This window comes from Phyllobates terribilis, unplaced genomic scaffold, assembly GCF_046119375.1.
Source record: "Phyllobates terribilis strain yellow unplaced genomic scaffold, ASM4611937v1 Scaffold_2__4_contigs__length_985480577, whole genome shotgun sequence".
In the NCBI taxonomy this organism is placed as follows: domain Eukaryota; kingdom Metazoa; phylum Chordata; class Amphibia; order Anura; family Dendrobatidae; genus Phyllobates; species Phyllobates terribilis.
In genome coordinates, this window is record NW_027362762.1 from 69303843 (window position 1) to 69326130 (window position 22288).

Here is a 22288-nt window from a genome sequence, read left to right on the forward strand (position 1 = left end):
AACTGAATGGGAGGAGACACAGATTAGATATTAGAAAAAACTTTTTGACAGTTAGGGTGATCAATGAGTGGAACAGGCTGCCACGAGAGGTGGTGAGTTCTCCTTCAATGGATGTCTTCAAACAGAGGCTGGACAGACATCTGTCTGAGATGATTTAGTGAATCCTGCTTTGAGCAGGGGGTTGGACCAGATGACCCAGGAGGTCCCTTCCAACTCTACCATTCTATGATTAAGTTTTGGGTCCTGGTCCTTCATATGAGGATCGTGAAGAAGCCAGAGGTTCGGCAATACTGGAGTGCTGACATTTTGTATAACACTCCAGTGTTCCGAATGGTCATGACCCGGACACGTTTTGAGGCCATCCACAAGTTCTTGCATTACCAAGATAATGCAAGGTGTCCTGCACGCGATGACCCGAACTTAGATAGTCTTTTCAAAGTTTGGCCAGTCATCGAACACTTCAACAACAAGTTTTCTGAAGTGTACGTGCCCCAAAGGGACATCTGTGTGAATGAGTCCTTAATCTCTTTTAAGGGGTGGCTTGGATTCCGGCAGTATCTGCCCAGTAAGAGGGCAAGGTATGGGATCAAGCTGTATAAACCTTGTGAGAGTACCTCAGGGTACACTCACAAGTTTAGAGTTTACAAAGGGAAGGATTCCCGGATTGAACCCCCTAAATGCCTCCCTGTTCTGGGAGTGAGTGGGAAAATTGTGTGGGACTTGGTGCACCCGCTGCTTGATAAAGGTTATCACCTGTACGTGGATAACTTTTATACAAGTATCCCGCTCTTCAAGTTCCTCTCTGTGCGAGGTACCGCAGCCTGCGGTACGATCCGCAAAAATCAGAGAGGCCTCCCAAAGACGCTAATTGGGCAGCTGCTCAGAAGGGGTGAGAGCAGAGCCCAATGTAGCGACCACCTGCTGATGGTCAAGTACAGGGACAAGAGGGATGTCCTTTTCTTGACCTCCATACATGGTGATGGCAGCACCCTCAGCACTGTACGAGGTTCCACTACACAAGTCGCCAAACCAGACTGTGTAGTGGGGTACAACAAGTACATGGGGGGAGTTGATCTCTCTGATCAAGTCCTCCAGCCGTACAGTGCTTTAACAAAGGCCAAGGTATGGTATAAGAAGCTGGCCGTGAACATTGTACAGATGGCAATGCACAACGCTTTCCTTCTGTCATAATGTGCAGGCCAGACTTCTGCGTCGTATCTTCACTTCCAGGAGACAGTTATCAAGGCCCTTTTTGGCAGCGGTGACGGAGCGGGCCCCAGTACTTCCGCAACTGAAGGACCTCGAATTGTACCAGGCCAGCATTTCCCGGGGCAGATCCCTCACAGCGGAAAAAAAGGTAAGTCACAAAAGAGGTGCCGAGTGTGTTATAAAAGGGGAATACGCAAGGACACCATTTATCAATGTGACACCTGCCCCAACAAACCTGGCCTGTGCATGAAAAACTGCTTCAAAAGATACCATACTTCCATGGACTATTAAATTAATTTCTGACGTATGACAACCTGACGAACACTAGACACCTGACGTAGTGTTCGTCAGGTTGTCATACGTCAGTTGTGTAGTGTTCGTCAGGTTGTCCTACACAATTGACATATATGACACTACATTATAATATTCAAAAATCAGCTACCACTTCCAAAAAGGGGGCACTTGTTGGGCATTTCCACTGTTTAGGCACATCAGGGGCTCTGAGAACGTGACATGACGCCCGCAGACCGTTCCATCAAAGTCTGCATTCAAAAGCGTCACTCCATCCCTTCCAAGCCCTGACATGCCCCCAAATAGTAATTTTCTCCAACACATGGGATATCAGCGTACTCAGGAGAAATTGCACAACAACTTATGGGGTGCAATTTCTCCTGGTACCCTCGTGAAAATATTTTTTTTGCATTTTTGTGGAAATAATGTTTTTTTTTTATTTTCACAAGTCAACATTATAATTTTCTGTGAAGCACCTGGGGGTTCAATGGGCTCACCACACATCTAGATAAATTCATTGGGGGTCTAGCTTCCAAAAAGGGGGCACTTATTGGGCATTTCCACTGTTTAGGCACATCAGGGGCTCTGAGAACTTGACATGACGCCAGCAGACCGTTCCATCAAAGCCTGCATTCGATAGCATCACCCCTTCCCTTCCGAGCCCTGATATGCGCCCAAACAGTAGTTTTCTTCAACACATGGGGTATCTGCGTACTCCAACAACTTTTGGAGTCCAATTTCTCCTAGTACCCTCGTGAAAATAATAATATTCCGGCTAAAAGATCGTTTTTGTGGGGAAAAAATGATTTTTTTTTTCACGGCTCTAAGTCATAAACATTTCCAAACATTTGGGGGTTCAAAGTGCTCACCACACATCTAAATAAGTTCCCTGAAGAGTCTAGTTTCCAAAATGGGGTCACTTGTGGGGGGTTTCCACTGTTTAGGCACATCAGGGGCTCTCCAAACGCGACATGGGGTCCGCTGTCAATTCCAGCGAGTTTTGCATTGAAAACGTCAAATGGCGCTCCATGCCTTCTGAGCCCTGCCGTGCACCCAAACAATGGCTTTCCCCCACATATGGGGTATCAGCATACTCTGTAGAAATTGCAGAACAACTTTTGGTGTCCAATTTCTCCTAGTACCCTCGTGAAAATAAAAATATTGCGGCTAAAAGATCGTTTTTGTGTAAAAAAAATGATTTTGGCTCTAGGTCATAAACTTTTGCAAAACATTTGGGGGTTCAAAGTGCTCACCACACATCTAAATAAGTTCCTTAAGGGGTCTAGTTTCCAAAATGGGGGCACTTGTGGGGGGTTTCCACTGTTTAGGCACATCAGGGGCTCTCCAGACACGACATGGGGTCCGCTGTCAATTCCAGCGAGTTTTCCATTGAAAACGTCAATTGGCGCTCCTTCCCTTCCGAGCCCTGCCGTGCGCCCAAACAATGGCTTACCCCCACATATGAGGTATCAGAGTACTCAGTAGAAATTGCACAACAACTTTTGGAGTCCAATTTCTCCTAGTACCCTCGTGAAAATAAAAATATTGCGGCTAAAAGATAGTTTTTGTGGGAAATTTTTTTTTTTTTTTTCACGGCTCTACTTCATAAACCTTTGCAAAACACTTGGGGGTTCAAAGTGCTCACCACATATCTAAATAAGTTCCTTAAGGGGTCTAGTTTCCAAAATGGGATCACTTGTGGGGGGTTTCCACTGTTTAGGCACATCAGGGGCTCTCCAAACGCGACATGGGGTCCGCTGTCAATTCCGAGCCCTGCTGTGCGCCCAAACAATGGCTTTCCCCCACATATGAGATATCGGCGTACTTAGTAGAAATTGCACAACAACTTTTTTGGTCCAATCTATCCTGGTACCCTTGTGAAAATAAAAAAATTGGGGACTAAAATAAAATTTTTGTGAAAAAAGGTAAATGTTCATTCTTTCCTTTCACGTTCAATTAATTGGTGTGAAGCACGTGAAGGGTTAATAAACTTCTTGAATGTGGTTTTGAGCACCTTGAAGGGTGCAGTTTTTAGAATGGTGTCACTTTTGGGTATTTTCTGTCATATAAACCCCTCAAAGTGACTTCAAATATGATGTGGTCCCTAAAAAAATGTTTTTGTAAATTATGTTGGAAAAATTAGAAATCGCTGGTCAACTTTTAACCCTTATAGCTTCCTAATAAAAAAAAAATTTTGGTTCCAAAATTGTGCTGATGTAAAGTAGACATGTGAGAAATGTTATTTATTAACTATTTTGTGTGACATATCTCTCTGATTTGACATAAAAATTCAAATTTTGAAAATTGCAACATTTTCAAAATTTTTGCCAAATTTCCGTTTTTTTCACAAATAAACGCAAGTGATATCATTTTTTTTTTACCACAATCATGAAGTACAATATGTCACGAAAAAACAGTCTCAGAATCAGGGGGATCCTTGAAGCGTTCCAGAGTAATTACTTCATAAAGTGACAGTGGTCAGAATTGTAAAAATTGGCCTGGTCATTAACGTGCAAACCACCCTCGGGGGTAAAGGGGTTAAGGAGTGAAAGAAAATGCATAAGACACAATAAATGTTGGGGAAGTTAAAAGGATTATGGAGGTGGAAGGATTACTGATTTGTTCTCGACTTTGGAATAATTTGCACTTAGCATTAATACGAGATTAATCCTCTGTTTTTCCAGAATATTTTAACAAAATCTTACAATTAGCGGAAGGGGATCATTTTGAAGTAATTTATTTTAAAGTGGAATATTATATGTCTGCTAATGTCTTATTTAGGTATTTACAACTGAGAAAGGGGTGTATTTTAAAAGTGGGGATAAAAAAAAATAATTTATTGGGGGTTACAAAAGAATGCAAAAATAAAATAAATCTAAAGGGATGATATGCAAAATAAATGGGATGTTGTTAAATGGTTCCTCGACTTTTGGAGATCTTCATCTCATTTGAAAGATATTCTGATAAATAGAGAAACTGTAAATCAGTATAGCAATAAATTATATTATCTTACACCCCCAAAATCACTCCAAAGTGTCAGCCACTGGGTGTCTCACATTTTTCTCTAGCAAGAGACCCTGAAACTGATTACACTAAGTGGGGCGGGGCTTTGTCTGCAGGAAATTGAGGTGGGGCTATTTCTCTCTGCAGGAAGTGGCAGTGTGGCTTTGGTTCTCTGCAGGAAGTGGAGGTGTGGCTTGGTCTCTATACAGGAAGTGGAGGTGTGGCTTTGTTTCTCTGCAGGAAGTGGAGGTGTGGCCTGGTCTCTATACAGGAAGTGGAGGTATGGCTTAGTCTCTATACAGGAAGTGGAGGTATGGCTTGGTCTCTATACAGGAAGTGTGGCTTGGTCTCTATACAGGAAGTGGAGGTGGTGCTTTGTTTATACAAGTGGAGGTGTGGCTTGCTCTTTATACAGGAAATGGAGGCGTGGCTTTGTCTCTACACAGGAAGTGGAGGCGTGGCTTAGTCTCTATACAGGAAGTAGAGGTGTGGCTTGGTCTCTATACAGGAAGTGGAGGCGGTGCTTTGTTTATACAGGAAGTGGAGGTGTGACTTAATCTCTATACAGGAAGTGGAGGTATTGCTTGGTCTCTATACAGGAAGTGGAGGTGAGGCTTTATCTTTATAAAGGAACTTGAGGTGGAGCAGTGTCTCTATGCAGGAAGTGGAGGTGGGGCTTTGTATATAGGATGTGGAGTCTTTGTCTCTATACAGGAAGTGTGAGCAGAGTTTTCTTTCTCTGCCTGTCAAAGTTCATACAGATGCATGAGAATGGTGAACTTTCACGTTAGGGCAAGGAAGCTATTGGATAGTGGCAAGAGAAATCCATGCTCGGAAGGGAGAGAAAGGAAGTTTGTGCACGTATAGTGTTGGCAGAATGCTAATGATTATAAATAATTTGTCGTGCAGGAACAGTTCTAGGAGATTTTTCTATAGAAGTAGTGTTACATTACAAGTAGTTTTTCATGATATTGAAAACACCAAAAAAAAGCCATAAAACATTTCAGTAAGGCAGGCCTAGATAAATGTCTACAGTGTGAATGTGGGTTCATGAAATACAATCACATCAACGTAACTCATGGCTGGTGAAGTCAATTTGCAAGCTCAAGATGAAACAATCCACCATGTTCTCAACAGATCCTCCGGTGGGAACACAGTATTTTGACATTGTGCGGGACCCAGAAGGTTAAGCAGAAGACAACAATAGGGTCTATTTCTTATGGGATGAGTCACAAATAACCTGCCAGACCTTATTGATAACGTGTGCAGTACATTGGTTTCAGTAGATTGATAAATCCTCAGAATGATCTTCTCTGCTGGACTCAAGTACCCAAGACTGATGTAGATTATGTAAGTGTCAGATACAAAATTCTTTATGTTGCTACCGATGACTATTCAGTGAGTGGATCCACAGAAAAGCAAAAATGAAAAGCAGAAATTTATTAAAAAAAAATAAAAAAAATTCTTTGTCTATTGTCGCCAAGTAACGACATGATAATTCAGTAGAACAAAAATAAAGAACATTTATTCTCTGTTTGCGAATTCTCTTTAATTTCAATAAATTGGATGTAGGATTCTGTAACGACGGCAAAGAACCTGGAAGCTTCTCTTATGTAGACAGATATTAATGTTCTCCGAGATATAATGCTTCAGATTTAAAATCTCTAACGGTGTTTTTCTCAAACATAATGGGAGAATGAATAGATTATCTGAAAAAAGTCATTTTGCCGGCACATTCTGAGTGCTCTCGAGTAGACTCTACCAGAAAAATGTCACTTTGAATATCAAATAGTTTATTGTTCTGATGTTACACAGTAAAAGATGCACTGGAAGATTTCAATAAAAAGTAGACAAAAATCTCAAAAAGGCTATTGACATGGCTGACCTGAGATGCATGGGAGCATTTGTAAAAATACTTACATATAAGTATAATCTTTTATGTGCAGAGTCCTCTCTCCTGTAGAGTGTCAGCACTTATGTGCAGTGAGCTCTCTCCTGTAGAGTGTCAGTTCTTATGTGCACGGTTCTCTCTCCTTTAGAGTATCTGCTCTTATGGGAAGGGTCCTCTCTCCTGTAGAGTGTCAGCTCTTTTATGTGCAGGGTCCTCTCTCCTGTAGAGTGTCAGCTCTTATAGGCAGGGACCTCTCTCCTGTAGAGTGTCAGCTCTTATGTGCACGGTTCTCTCTCCTTTAGAGTATCTGCTCTTATGGGAAGGGTCCTCTCTCCTGTAGAGTGTCAGCTCTTTTATGTGCAGGGTCCTCTCTCCTGTAGAGTGTCAGCTCTTATAGGCAGGGACCTCTCTCCTGTAGAGTGTCAGCTCTTATGTGCACGGTTCTCTCTCCTTTAGAGTATCTGCTCTTATGGGAAGGGTCCTCTCTCCTGTAGAGTGTCAGCTCTTTTATGTGCAGGGTCCTCTCTCCTGTAGAGTGTCAGCTCTTATAGGCAGGGACCTCTCTCCTGTAGAGTGTCAGTTCTTATGGGCAGGGTCCTCTCTCCTGTAGAGTGTCAGTTCTTATGGGCAGGGTCCTCTCTCCTGTAGTGTGTCAGTTGTTATGGGCAGGGTCCTCCATCCTGTAGAGTGTCAGTTCTTATGGGCAGGGTCCTCTCTTCTGTAGAGTGTCAGCTCTTATAGACAGGGACCTCTCCTGTAGAGTGTCAGCTCTTATGGGCAGGGTCCTCTCTTCTGTAGAGTGTCAGCTCTTATAGACAGGGACCTCTCCTGTAGAGTGTCAGCTCTTATGGGCAGGGTCCTCCATCCTGTAGAGTGTCAGTTCTTATGGGCAGGGTCCTCTCTCCTTTAGAGTATCAGCTCTTATGGACAGGGTCCTCTCTCCTTTAGAGTATCAGCTCTTATGGACAGGGTCCTCTCTCCTGTAGAGTGTCAGTTCTTATGGGCAGGGTCCTCTCTCCTGTAGAGTGTCAGTTCTTATGGGCAGGGTTCTCTCTCCTGTAGTGTGTCAGTTGTTATGGGCAGGGTCCTCTCTTCTGTAGCGTGTCAGCTCTTATGGGCAGGGTCCTCCATCCTGTAGAGTATCAGCTCTTATGAGCAGGGTCCATTCTCCTGTAGAGTGTCAGCTCTTATGCGAAGGGACCTCTCTCCCGTAGAGCGTGATCTTGCCTTTGATAATTACTCATGTATGTGCGAACAGCTTTATCCATCCCTCTGTTATTCCTCCTGGCAATGTATTTATAAAGACACTGTCAGTACTGATTGGTCAGTTCCATAGAGTGAAGGGAAACGGCACACTGACAATGGTGATGGCAACATCCGGTTGTCAATATATTCATACAAGGAACAGCACAACATAATTTTTGATTACATTTTCCCATAAGAGTAAATGTCATGTCCTCTTTGACAACCTGTAGCCTGAGGAAGGACCTGGATATGAAGATCTCAGGCAAAGGAGGAAAAACAGAAGAAATTATCTGAAACAAGAACAGACGGAGACTGGTAGAAGATGGGAAAAATTATCAATATTTTAATTCCTAATACAAGTGAAAAATTCTAATATATAAACTCCAAAATAAATACAAAATGTTCTGACAAATAGCAAAACATCTCATGTAATGGAAAAGCTGAAAGGAAATAACTTCCTACAATATCACTCGTGTGCCATGTATACACAGATACAGGACCAGGCTCATTATTGCATTTGCACTTTTTTTGGTCTAGTTTTTGAGTTTTTCATTTGTGCTTTATTTTAATTTTCACCTTTTTAAAACTGATTTCATGTGAGCTTGTCTTTTATCTTATGCCCTTTGCTGCAGGAGAGGTTTGGCGTTTCCGAAGGTTTTTCGGCTGATTCATTAACCGACTTAAAAAAAAAAAAAATGTCAATGAAGTTTTACGAAAATGTACGCCGATCCCATCATGGAGTGATTTTATGTAGACCTGAAATTTGTGGGCAAAATTTGCAACATTTAGCTGCACAGGCGCCTTTTTGTACACAAAAAAAGTTGTGAAAAAACTCATAGAATAATGCAAGACACTTAAAACTGCGACTTTCAGTTTCAGATCACAAAACAAATGTAAATAATAGATAAAGATAACACAAGTAACCACAAAATGCAGTTTTTAAATGAAGGTCTTTATTATTAATGGAAAAAGAAATCCAAACCTACAGGGCCCTGTGTAAAAAAGCGATTGCCCCCTTAACCTAATAAATAACTGGTTGGGCAGCCCTTAGCAGTAAAACTGCAATGAAGCGTTTGCTATAACTGTCAATGAGTCTTTTACAATGCTCTGGAGGAATTTTGGCCACTCACCTTTGCAAAGTTGTTGTAATTCAGCCACATTGGAGGTTTTCCGAGCATGAACCACCTTTTTATGGTCATGCCACAGCATCTCAATCGGATTAAGGTCAGGACTTTGACTAGGCCACTCCAAAGTCTTAATTTTGTTTTTCTTAAGCCATACAGAGGTGGACTTGCTGGTGTGTTTTGGATCATTGTCCTGCTGCATAACCCAAGGGCGCTTCAGCTTGAGGTCACGGACAGATGGCCGGACATTCTCCTTCAGGATTTTTTGGTAGACAGCAGAATTCATGGTTCCATTTACCACAGAAAGTCTTCCAGGTCCTGAAGCAGCAAAACAGCCCCAGACCATCACACTACCACCACATTTTACTGTTTGTATGATGTTCCTTTTCTGAAATGCTGTGTTACTTCTAGGCCAGATGTAATGGGACATACACATTCCAAAAAGTTCAACTTTTGTCTCATCAGTCCACAGAGTATTTTCCTAAATGTCTTGGCGATCATCAATATATTTTCTGGCAAAAATGAATCGAGCCTTTATGTTCTTTTTGCTCATCAGTGGTTTTCATCTTGGAACTCTGCCATGCTGCCATTTTTACCCAGTCTCTTTCTTATGGTGGAGTTATGAACACTAACCTTACGTGAGGCAAGTGAGGCTTGCAGTTCTTTGGATGTTGTTGTGGGGTCTTTTGTGACCTCTTGGATGAGTCGTCGTTGCACTCTTGGGGTAATTTTGGTCGGCTGGCCACTCCTGGGAAGGTTCACCACATGTTTTTGCCACTTGTGGATAATTGCTCACTGTGGTTCACTGGAGTCCCAAAGCTTTAGAAATGGCTTTATAACCTTTTCCATACAGATAGTTCTCAATTACTTCGATTCTCATTTGTTCTGGAAGTTCTTTGGTTTTCAGAATGATGTCTAGCTTTTGAGGATCTTTTGGTCTACTTCACTTTGTCAGGCAGGTCTTATTTAAGTGATTTCTTGATTGAGAACAGGTGTGGCAGTAATCAGGCCTGTGTATGGCTAGGGAAATTGAACTCAGCTTCCCAAAGATGTGATAAACCACAGTTAATTCATGTTTTGGGGGTGGGGCAATCACTTTTTCACACAGGGCCCTGTAGGTTTGGATTTCTTTTTCCCTTAATAATAAAGACCTTCAATTAAAAACTGCATTTTATGGTTACTTGCGTTATATTTGTCTATTTAAATTTGTTTTGTGATATGAAACATTCAAGTGCAACAAACATGAAAAGAAAAAGAAATCAGGAAGGGGGCAAACAGTTTTTCACACTACAGTATTTATCCTTATCCCAAGGATTAATGATAATTGGTGGTCCCCGCAATTCTGAGGAAGTTGGGGTCCAAAAGTCTTGTTTGAATGGAGCGTATGACCTATGAATATCCTGAAAAAAATAATTAGTCGGACAAACTTTTTAAATGGTTTCAAGGACATTGACACCTTTCGGGGCATTTTTTTTTTTACTTAATTGCAGGTATTTTGCATTAGAAATAATTTTTGCAATTGGGTTTCATTAAAAATTTTGCAGAATGAGCCAACTAAGGATATGCCAGTGAGCTTTTTTTGACAAAGTTTGTAACTATTCTCTCTTTCGAAGAGTTTCTCTCAGCTGATTTATGATCACATGAAAGTTCAGCTCTTTTTTGATGTGGTCTGTGGTCATAAGTCAGCTTATAGACTTTCAGAAAAAGAGGGATTAGGAATGACAAACTCTCACTGACGAGATTCTCATCTATCTCATTCAATGTGTAGGAGAGAAAAAAAAGAGCTGTAAAAGCGAAACGATGGCACGTTTCTAAATAAACCTAATAGCAAAAATTATTTTTAACTTCATATACCAGCATTTAAGTAAAAAAAAATAATAATGCACCTTTGAAGGATTTATTTCTGACAATACCCTTATGTTATTTAATTGCTATTTGGGGATTACTAATATATTATTCAGGTGTCTCAATAAAAAATGCAGCAAACTGATTCAACACTTCCTTTTATTTGATGGAAATTATCTCCCTGGTAACAGACTACAAACCTCTGCGTAGTCAGAGCCTGCAGTCAGTAATCGGTTTCCTACTTTTTGCATATAAACAAAATATAAGAAATAGGGGATAGATGATCACTTTTGGATCAATCTTGCAAGTAATCTGTTATTATGACACATTAGTCTGCATGTGAGCTGTATACAAGAAAAAGGCAAGGAGTTAGTAACCACGACAAATTGCAAAGTATCATCAGTTCTCGTTTAAGATGCACAGGAGCAGAAAAAACATAGGTTAGGAAGGTGAATACAGGATTTAAGTGCAAATGTAGCAGAGCTGAATTGGTCATTTAATAGTCAGGTACGGAGAAAATACAAAGAAATACTTAGAAAAAAAATCTATGTATAAAATCTTGAAAGTCAAGTATTTCAGGTTTTCAGTATTGCCGCGTTATTTGCGGAGATACAAGAGTTCAGTGGGGCTGGCTGGTCGTTGTACATTGTGTGAATAATCCACATTATTTTGGAAGCACAGAATGTACCCGGCTAATAAAGGGAAAAGCAGCAAAATTCTATTCTAAGTACCGTCCTCTAATGATTACCTGCCATATTTCAGCATCCTCCTGGCGCTATATGTGGAAGATCTGCAGCGCGACATTATTGTATAGTACCGAAAGCTAGATTGTGCATTAGCTGTGCAACTACAAGTCCCAGATCTAATTGCCATTTAAAGGGAACCTGTCACCAGGTGTCTCGGGTGTGTCAGATGTAGCAGTCAGTCCTTCTGCGGCTGGTTGCAGAAGGTCACTTCTTTTGGCATTACATACACCTTCTTAGCTGTCTCACTCTAGGACACAACGGCTACCTCCCTCCTGCTCTGATTGAAACCCTGGTCTGGGTGTTTAAATACTTTCAGTTAGCTACAGGGAGGCGCCGGTGATATTCACATGTTCCCTTGTGAAGGCTTGGAGCTATTGCAGTCTGCTTACTTCCTCTTTGGTGCTCTGGAGGTCATTTGGTGAAATCTCTATGAAGTCTGCGCAAGCTAAGTTTCTTCCCCCAGTGTTTGTCTCTCGTGTCGTCTTTAGTTTATAGCGGGGACTAATCAGTGCTCACCCCCCCTTCCCTATCCAGGGCCTAGCTCCAGGCATATACAGGGCTTAGGTTTCCTGGAGATCGGTGAGGAACCAATATAGGGAAGGTAGGAGAGACAGGGTGATATTAGATCAGCCTAGGAGGTCTCCACTCCCCCTTTCCCCAGTGTCTGGGCTCCCTTCCCCTGATCCCTTCGTGTTGTACTTTGCCTTTCCTACACTGTGCGTGACACCAGGTTTTCACAATATAAACCACCAGGGCTGTGGAGTCGAAGTCGCGGTCGGAGTCAGAGCCCATTTTGGTGGAGTCGAACTCGGTATAAAATGGACCAACTCCTAAAATATATAATAAATTGGGTACAGTAGTTCAATGCAGTTTGTGGGGAATATTTTTTCATAAGAACTTGGGAAAGTTATGAAATATCCTATAAATGTCTGTCCTATTCCTGATGTAAGGGTCTAGACTTTTAGCTGAGATGAATCTGTGCTTCAGTAAATTTATCACTTAAACATGAGCCATGTATGAGGGAGTCCGAGTCGTGGAGTCGGTGCCATGGAAATTGAGGAGTCGGAGTCGAAGGTTTGGCTTACCGACTCCACAGCCCTGTAAACCACAGCCACCAACTTTAACGCCTCTTTTACAGCAGTCCAGCAACCTGTATGCAAGTACTCAATCTCCTCTGCATATCCAAAAAATAATACCTGTTATAATCCCCCCTGAATGGCGAGGTCCGATGGGCGTCACTGGTCTTGCTTCGGCACCACCTCTCTTCTCACAATCATCGTCCTCTCGTTGCTTCATGTAGATGACGCATCCTACATCCTCCACACAGCGCAGCCAATATTGCTCCTACACAGGCGTACTTCACTCTGCTCAAAGTACTGTATTGCTCATGCGCCGGGAGAAGACACAATGAGTTGGCGCATGAGCAATATAGTACTTTAGGTAGAGCAAAGTATGCTTGGGCAGGAGCAATATTGGCTGCACTGTGTGGAGGATGCAGGATGCGTCATCTACATGAAGCAAGTGGGAGGACGTTGATTGCGAGGAAAGGGGCGGCACTGAAGCAAGACCGGTGACGCCCATCAGATCAGACAGCGCCGTATCGGGGGATTAGAAAATATATTTTTTGGATACACAGAGAGGCTTTGGACTCATATACAGGTTGCTAGACTGGAGTAAAAGAAGCATTAAAGCTGTCTTCCATAGTTTTTTTATTGGGAAAACCCAGTGACAGGTTCCCTTTAAAGGTTTGCAATGGCCTATTGTAGAATACACTCCTGTCTACATGGACTTTAAAAGTGAATTTCTATTTCTTAACACCATTCAGCGCTGATTTATTTCTTTACACATATTTGTAACAGTCAGGTCTCAGTTTTACTAGTACAGAGCTCCAAAGACGCTGCACAGACATAGAGCTGACTAATAAAATTATAGATACCTTCAACCCCCACTAGAGGGAGCTTATGTATACATTGCATTCAAGTAATAAAAACATACCCTCTAGTGGTGGCTGCAGATATCTAGAATTATATTATGCAGTTTTATGTCTTTCTAGGGATCTTTATCAGAAAATTAAGCTCTGTTATAAATAAGTCGTACATTAATTAAAAAATTACTTTTGATTACCTCCTATCTGTCCCCAGGATGCAGTTTGTTTTAAAAAAAACAACAACAAAAAAAACACATGTTCTTTACTCACCTTCCCCGGGTCCAATGCAAAGTCTCCACTACTCCTCCTGGGGTCTTGTATTGTCTGCAGCTCTGACTTCACATTAATAGCGCTGCAGCCAATCAGTGAGTTCAGCGGCTATAAGCAGCTTGTGGTGTTGAGCTGCTGAGCTCCCTTATTGGCTGCAGTGCTGTCGACATGAAATCAGCGCTGCAGACAATAACAAATACGGGGAGCAGCAGTAGAGACTCGGCACCGGACCTGGGGATGGTGAGTAAGGCAACGTTTGTTTGTTCTTATAACAAACTCCAACCGGGGGACAGGGGTTTTCCAAAACCAAAAAATCCCAATCTATATTATATCTATCTATCTATCTATATTATATATATATATATATATATATATATATATATATATATATATATATATATATATATATATATATAAATAACCTACCTTCAAGCCAAAGACCACCTAATATAAAAAAGCATAAAATCTGTAAGAAACCCCATATCAAAGTATTGCTTTTAATAAATAGAGTCTACAGTTCAGCGTCGCTCCCACCTTCTTCCCAATTTAAAAGGCACAGTAACATGAATGTTCTTCCAGACAGTTGCTCTCAAGGAAATCCCAAGGTAGTGCTGTTGGTCTCTTTCAGCGGACTCTCTGTGACATTGGCCGCTAACAATAAATGAGTGGGATAAATTATTTCTTCAACCGTTACATATGTTCCCATGACGAATCCTACAAACCCAATGGCCGCGATGGAAAGGTCCTTCATTACGGTCAGAGGGTGGAGGTCTTCTTTCCAGAAGGTGATAATTTCCACCAGTGGAGGTAGGATCAGGGCTAACGAACTGCTGCACACGGCACCCACAAAGGAGATCACCAGGTCAAGTCGAGGGATGGAAACGGCCATGGCACCTGGAGAGAGACAGGAGAGCGGGATGGATTGGTGCTTTTTATCACATCTAATGTGAGAAATGTAATATATCTGGTTCGGAAACGATGGCGGAAAACCAATATGACTCTGGTATTACACAAATCTACCTGGTCACATTACTGTGGAGGATGCAATGAAGACCACACTGGTTATGCCACCAAACATTCCCCCCAAAAAACAGACTAACCAACGATGGTAAAATGGAGGGGTTTTCTCAGGACAGATATTGATGGCTAGTTCTAGTATAAACCATCAGTCTCCAATTGGTGGGAGTCTGACCACCTTGATGATTGGGTGGTCTTCAAAAGAGTTAGGTAAGCGTAGTGGACTTGTTGACTCCACTCAGTCTTCTTCATAGGACGCCATAGAAAGCTGTGTGGAGCCAACATGGTGCAATGCTTCCTACGCTGCCGCAATGTTACAATTTGAGGGGGTCATATCGGACATTGGGGGCATATCCATAGGTCAGTTCTTAATCAACTCCTTTAACGTTACAGAAGAGGACAACTTTGCTGAATTAAGCCATTTGCCCTGTAAAAGAAATGTCATAGCTGTCGATTACAGATGTTGCATGGCTGGACTTGACAATGACCTGTTTCTTTATGTCCTACCCCCTCCCATCTACACCAACAAGACTGACAACAGAGTTTATTAGAGAGTCTTACGAGAACTGATGACATCACAATTATGACCAATGATGTCATATGTATTCACTGTCCGTTATAAAAGGGGGTCCTGTACACTGTCAGGTGCCTCCACTGTCAATTATATACGGGGTCCTAACGCTGTCAATAATAGTCGGGTTCCTGCTCCCTGTCACGTGCCTCTACAGTCAGTAATACACGAGGGTCCTGACGCTGTGACTAATAGTCGGGTGGGGGCAGGGATGGTCCTGCGCGCTGTCATGTGGCTCCATAGTCAGAAATAGTCGGGGGTCCTGACGCTGTCATGATTAGTGGAGGGGGTCCTGTACGCTGTCTCTATTAGTTGGGGTCCTGCGCTCTGTCACATGCCTCCAGTCAGAAATATTCGAGGGTCCTGACACTGACACAATTAGTTGGGGGTACTGCTCACTGACAGGTGGCTCCACAGTCAGTAATAGTCGGGGGTCCTGAGGCTGTCACTATTAGTCAGGGTCTTGTGTGCTGTCAGGTGGCTCCACAGTCCGTAATAGTCGGCGGTCTGGAATAGTCGGGGGTCCTGAACCTGTCACTATATCGGGGTCCTGCACGCTGTCAGGTGGCTCCACAGTCAGTAATAGTCGGGGGTCCTGCACGGTGTCAGGTGGCTCCACAGTCAGTAATAGTCGGGGGTCCTAAGGCTGTCACTATTAGTCGGGGTCCTGTGTGCTGTCAGGTGGCTCCACAGTCAGTAATAGTCGGGGGTCCTGCACGGTGTCAGGTGGCTCCACAGTCAGTAATAGTGGGGGGTCCTGCACGGTGTCAGGTGGCTCCACAGTCAGTAATAGTCGGGGGTCTTGACGCTGTAACTATTAGTCGGGGTGCTGTCAGGTGCCTCTACAGTCAGTAATAGTTGGGGGTCCTGAACATGTCACTATTAGTTGGGGTCCTGCTCGCTGATAGGTGGCTCCACAGTCAGTAATAGTCGGGGGTCCTGCACGGTGTCAGGTGGCTCCACAGTCAGTAATAGTTGGGGGTCCTGCACGCTGTCAGGTGGCTCCACAGTCCATAATAGTCGGGGGTCCTGCACGCTGTCAGGTGGCTCCACAGTCAGTAATAGTCGGGGGTCCTGCATGGTGTCAGGTGGCTCCACAGTCAGTAATAGTCGGGGGTCCTGCACCCTGTCAGGTGGCTGCACAGTCAGTAATAGTTGGGGGTCCTGCACGGTGTTAGGTGGCTCCACAGTCAGTAATAGTCGGGGGTCTTGAAGCTGTAACTATTAGTCGGGGTCTTGTGTGCTGTCAGGTGCCTCTACAGTCAGTAATAGTTGGGGGTCCTGAACCTGTCACTATTAGTTGGGGTCCTGCGCGCTGATAGGTGGCTCTACAGTCAGTAATAGTCAGGGGTCCTGAGGCTGTGACTATTAGTCGGGGTCCTGTGTGCTGTCAGGTGCCTCTACAGTCAGTACTAGTTGGGGGTCCTGAACCTGTCACTATTAGTTGGGGTTCTGTTCGCTGATAGGTGGCTCCACAGTCAGTAATAGTCAGGGGTCCTGAGGCTGTGACTATTAGTCGGGGTCCGGTGTGCTGTCAGATACCTCTATAGTCAGTAATAGTCAGGGGTCCTGAGGCTGTCACTATTAGTTGGGGTCCTGTGTGCTGTCAGGTGGCTCCACAGTCAGTAATAGTCGGGAGTCCTGACACTGTCTGGTGGCTCCACAGTCAGTAATAGTCGGGGGTCCTGACACTGACAGGTAGCTCCACAGTCAGTAATAGTTGGGGGTCCTGACGCTGTCAGGTGGCTCAACCATTAACTATAGGGCTGTGCTTGCTCAGGGTAACTTTCCTTGGCTCTCGTTCACCCCCAGTGTGCTCATGTGTCCTCCCGGTGGCGGATTATTGCACTTCTGGCTGCAGGTACCAGGAAGTGAACATCTGTCCTTAATGTACATGAGATTATGGCCATATTGTGCCATGACATTATGAACATGAGATTATGATTTGCTTCTACAATTAAACATCTTACAATCCCTTTAATGGCGGCGAAGACACAGCGCCAGGGAGGCACCGAGGAGTTAATAACACTGTTTGTCAGCAATCCCAATAGCTTTTTAACGTCTGACTTCTAAAAACACAGCGGTCCTGGCGTAGAAGGGAGATAGCGCGCGATGCCAGCTCTGCACAACATAAGCATTCACCGCATCATCTCTCCTCTAACGGCCACGGCAGCGGCCGGACGCCATAGAGCAGAGCGAGGAGCAGAGATAACGAGCTGTCAGCGAGCGCGCACCTCCGGAGGAAGAGCGGACGTCAGAGGGGCGGAAGGATGACAACTCTCCAGCACAGGAAAAAATATAGATATACAGAACTGGGCAAAAGTTTTAGACAAGTGTAGAAGAAAGTGAACAAGAGTTTGTTTTGTACGGGAAAAACAAATTCTGAACTTTGTAAAAAAATAAAAAATAAATAAGAAGTTGTGCCTCCATTTTCCGAGACCCATAACTTTTTTTTAATTTTTCATCAGTGGTGCGGGGTGCTGGCTTGTGTTTTTTAAGAGGTGCAGCTACAAAAACGGGAATTTTGGAATTTAGATTTTTTTTTTCTTTCCATTTACCGTATGGATTAAACAATTTTATATTTTTCACAGATTGGATTTTTATATGCCCTAATACCAAATATATACCGTATCCACTGTTTTTATTTTTTTTTACATTTCTTTATCACTGTGGACAAGGGGTGTGATTTGAATTTTTATGCTTTTGGTTTTTTTTTTTATATTTTTAAAAACTTTTATTTTTGATTTTTTTTCACATTTTACTTCTATTTTCAGTCCCCATAGGGGACTTGAACCTTTGTCTTATCGTTTCTACTACATGCAGCAATGCGGTCAATAGCTTGACATCACAGGCAAAATAATGGTGGCTCCCCGCGAATGCATGGCGGGTATCAGAACAAACTGCGTGAGCCACATTGTGGTACTTAAGTGATTGACAGCAGCATTTACCAGGTTAACAGCAGCAATTGGCAGTAGTGCTGAGTGATGACTGCTGTTAAAGTTAAAAGCAGGTGCTGAATATATTACACACAGCCCACTCCAAACACTCGGACAAGGTTTATCAGTAAAGTAGCGATAAAGGGTTAACAAAATGTAAAGCCAAAACTCTAAATCAAAATTTGCTGTAACCAACCATTTCCTTCAAAAAGTTTCCATTCTTCTAGGTACTTGTAATTACACTCAGTTTTTGAAGGAACTCAGCAGGGAGGTTGTTCCAAACATCTTGGAGAACTGACCACAGATCTTCTGCTAGTGCAAAAGCTGGCAAAGAAACCAAACCTAGACCTGAGGCTGGTTTCCCTTAATGTACTTTGCCCTGGCGTTCCACACACTGCTCTTAAAGGGATAGGCCACTATCCTTAGCATAGGTCATCAATATTGGACTGGTGGCTCCCCGATGACTGGCACTTCACTGATCGGACGTTTGCAGTGACGACGGCCGAATGTACATAGTATACAGAGCTGGACTATCACAGATCCATACACTGTGTAGTGGCTGTTCAAATCTGAGCTGTAGTACCGGAGAACGGCTGTAACATACCTGGCGGCGTCCTTGCATGGTGGTCCATCTCCCACTGTGCAAGAGGGCGCACTTGATCTCCTGTCCAGAATGTCTCTCTGGCTTCCCTCCATGCTGTCTGTTTGTGTCTGTTTCTGCTGCTTAAGGGCGGCGCCCGATCACTTCCTGCCTTTTGTACCTGCTGTGGGTCACACCCCTTGTGCGTCCTCAGCCTATTGCTGTCTGTCACTTGGTATATAGCTCTGCAGCTCCCTTCTATCCCTGCCTGTGCATAGTGTTTCCTTCAGTGTGTGCTTGCACTCTGAAGGTGCCAGGTCCCGTCTCTTGTCTCCTGCTTTTTGTATCAGTTCCCGTGTCTGAACTGAGTCCTGTATGTCTCCTGCTTTGCGGTATCAGCTCCCGTGTCTGAACTGAGTCCTGTATGTCTCCTGCTTTGCGGTATCAGCTCCCGTGTCTGAACTGAGTCCTGTATGTCTCCTGCTTTGCGGTTTCAGCTCCCGTGTCTGAACTGACTCCTTTCTGTGTTCTCTTGTCTGTCCTGTCTGAACACGCTCCTAGCCTGTTCCTCTCGCCTTCTAGTGGCCGATTTCCTAGACCCGCTCCTGTGTCTGGTCTGTCCTGTCTGAACACGCTCCTTGCCTGTTCGTTCCGCCTTCTAGTGGCCGATTTCCTAGACCCGCTCCTGCGTCTGGTCTGTCCTGTCTGAACACGCTCCTTGCCTGTTCGTTCCGCCTCTCTGGGGGCCGTATTCCCAGACCCGCTCCTGTATCCCTCTGCAGTGTCGGTCTCCTCCGTACACTCAGTTCCAGTCTGAACTCTCTCCTGTCCTTTACCTGTTTTGCCTCTATGTCCGTTCCCTTCCTTTTTCTGCAGAGTCTGAACTCGTACCTAACTCCTGCTTATTGTCTCTGCAAGTACTGTGTGAGTATCTGGCTCTGTCTTTCCCTTCCTGTCTGTTCCGTGTGAACAGAGCCCTGTCCTCCCTGCTCAGCCTTGTCGGCACTCTAGCTGTGCTTGCCTGTAACCCTCTGCCTGTATTGTTCCTGAGTCCCGGTGTGTACTGGGTCCTATCCCGCCTGTGTTCCTACCTGCTAGTGCCTCCCTGTCTGCACTCTAGCTGTGCTTGCCTTTACCCCCCTGCCTGCATACCCGCCTGCCTGCATACCAGTCTGTGTGCCAGCCTACCAGCCTGTTCCTGTATTCCCCTGTGTGGGTCAACAGCCGTGTCCGGGGTCTGTCCTGGAGTAGCACCTGGTCCCTCTGCTCGGTTCCTCCTTGGTGCACTGGCGTCGTATGCCGTCGTGCGACCCTGGTCGGATCGGGTGAATACTTAGTCACGCCCCTCCAGGCATTCACTCTCCGGCACGGTCCAGTGGAATCACTACAATCACACGCACACGCCGCTTAGCCCGGGCGTGTGCATAACAGCATGCTCAGGCCATGGTTCCCGTTGAGCCCCACGGCCTTCGCTCTTTGAGAAGTTTTTCCAGCGAATACATGCATTAAAATAAAATAAATAAATTTTTTTCCCCCTTTAGCTGAGTTCCAGGCGAATTACGCACCCGTCCAGATGGATCTATCAGCCCTCGTTCCTGCGGATCCGCCACGTTACTATGGGGATCCAAGACAGTGTCGTGCATTTGTGGAGCAATGCATGCTACACTTTAAGGCCTACCCTCTCTATTTTCCTTCCGATTGGGCTAAAGTGGCCTTTATGATTGACTACCTAGCGGGTGATGCCTTGAAATGGGTCACCCCCCTATGGGAAGCATGGGATCCTGTCATCCTTGACCTGCAGGCCTTCCTGGTGGCCTTTCGTATGGTCTTCGAGGACCCTAACTCTGAAGCCCCTGCTGAAGCTTCACTTCCCAATATCCCGGAGCAGCCCCGACGGGTAATGTGTGTGGGTAGCGCAATAGTCCTCCAGCCCAATGAGACTACTGCCCACCCAGAATCCTCACAGGGTGACTACGCTTTCCGGAATACTTCTCTCAACCTCAAGAGGCAGTCCAGACGTGCTAGACTTAGAGGCAAGCCGTCACGCCAGGGTCTGTCCTCCCTGAGACCTCCTGACCCCAACCTTGAAGTCCCTACTGAAGCTTCATCTCCCTGTATCCCGGAGAAACCCCAATGGGTAATGTGCGTGGGTAGTGCACCAGTTCTCCTGGCCGAAGAGACTTCTGCCCATCCAGACTCCACACAGGAGAACTTCCTGCACCCGGCATCAGATGCTTCTTTCTCTTTAACCGGTGTGCATGTCCAAGGATGCTCCAAAGCTGTGGTTACCTCAGAGTCTGTGCACCTCTACTACCTGGCGGAGGATCCCCTGTTGCCTCCTGAACCCTCCGGGATACCACTCGATGACAAATGGAGAGAGACTTCTCTACACCCGGTACTCAATACTTTGTCCGCTTCGTCCTGTGAGCCTGACAATGGGTACCCCAAAGTGGTAGTTACCTCCGAGTCTCTACACCCCTCCGACCAGGCGGAGGATCTCCGGTTGTCTCCTGAACCCTTCGGGGTGCTACCTGGTAGCGAAAGGACAGAGACTCTCCTATACTCTGTACCTGATACCTCGCTCGCTTCGTCCAGTGAGTCCAACTTAGTGTACTCCGAAGCAGAGGTTACTCCTGAGTCTCTACACCCCTCCGACCAGGCGGAGGACCTCCAGTTGTGTTCAGAATCCTTCGGGGTGCCACCTGGTGGTGAATGGACAGAGACTTTCCTATATCCTGGATCTGATACCTCGCTTGCTTCGTCCAGTGAGTCCGACCTAGTGTACTCTGAAGCAGAGGTTACCCGTGAGTCTCTACACCCCTCTGACCAGGCGGAGGACCGCCAGCTGTCTCCAGAACCCTTCGGGGTGCCACCTGGTGGTGAATGGACAGAGACTTTCCTATACTCGGTACCCGATACCTCGCCTGCTTCCTCCAGTGAGTCCGACCTAGTGTACTCTGAAGCAGAGGTTACCCGTGAGTCTCTACACCCCTCTGACCAGGCGGAGGACCGCCAGCTGTCTCCAGAACCCTTCGGGGTGCCACCTGGTGGTGAATGGACAGAGACTTTCCTATACTCGGTACCCGATACCTCGCCTGCTTCCTCCAGTGAGTCCGACCTAGTGTACTCTGAAGCAGTTGTTTTCTCTGAGCCTCTGCACTCTTCTGACCCGGCGGAGGACCTCCAGTTGTTTCCTGAATCCTCCGGGATACCACCAGATAACAAAGAGACAGTGACTTTTCCTCATTATGTACCTGATAACCCGTCTATTTCTTCCTGTGAGCTTGACAAGATGTACCTCGAAGCAGAGATTACCCTTAAGTCTCTGTCCCCCTCCAACCCAGTGAACGACTGGCCCTCGAATTCCCTGCGGAAGATTCTGGCAGGCCTGAAGAAGAGGGGGCGTAAGGGGGGAGGTACTGTAACATACCTGGCGGCGTCCTTGCATGGTGGTCCATCTCCCACTGTGCAAGAGGGCGCACTTGATCTCCTGTCCAGAATGTCTCTCTGGCTTCCCTCCATGCTGTCTGTTTGTGTCTGTTTCTGCTGCTTAAGGGCGGCGCCCGATCACTTCCTGCCTTTTGTACCTGCTGTGGGTCACACCCCTTGTGCGTCCTCAGCCTATTGCTGTCT

At 45.0% G+C, this 22288-nt stretch overlaps 1 protein-coding gene across 3 annotated transcripts in view; it reads right to left on the reverse strand.

The window, feature by feature from the left end:
• LOC141192955 (neutral amino acid uniporter 4-like) overlaps positions 1 to 22288 on the reverse strand; it is a 271000-nt gene that overhangs the window by 2109 nt on the left and 246603 nt on the right. For 2 of the 3 annotated variants that reach the window (XM_073662071.1, XM_073662072.1), the window contains exon 11: positions 14274 to 14445. In XM_073662071.1, coding sequence (XP_073518172.1) covers positions 14274 to 14445 — 172 coding nt within the window. Of the gene's footprint in view, positions 1 to 14273; positions 14446 to 22288 lie in introns of those variants that run through there. The other variant, XR_012266281.1, reaches the window with a different exon arrangement.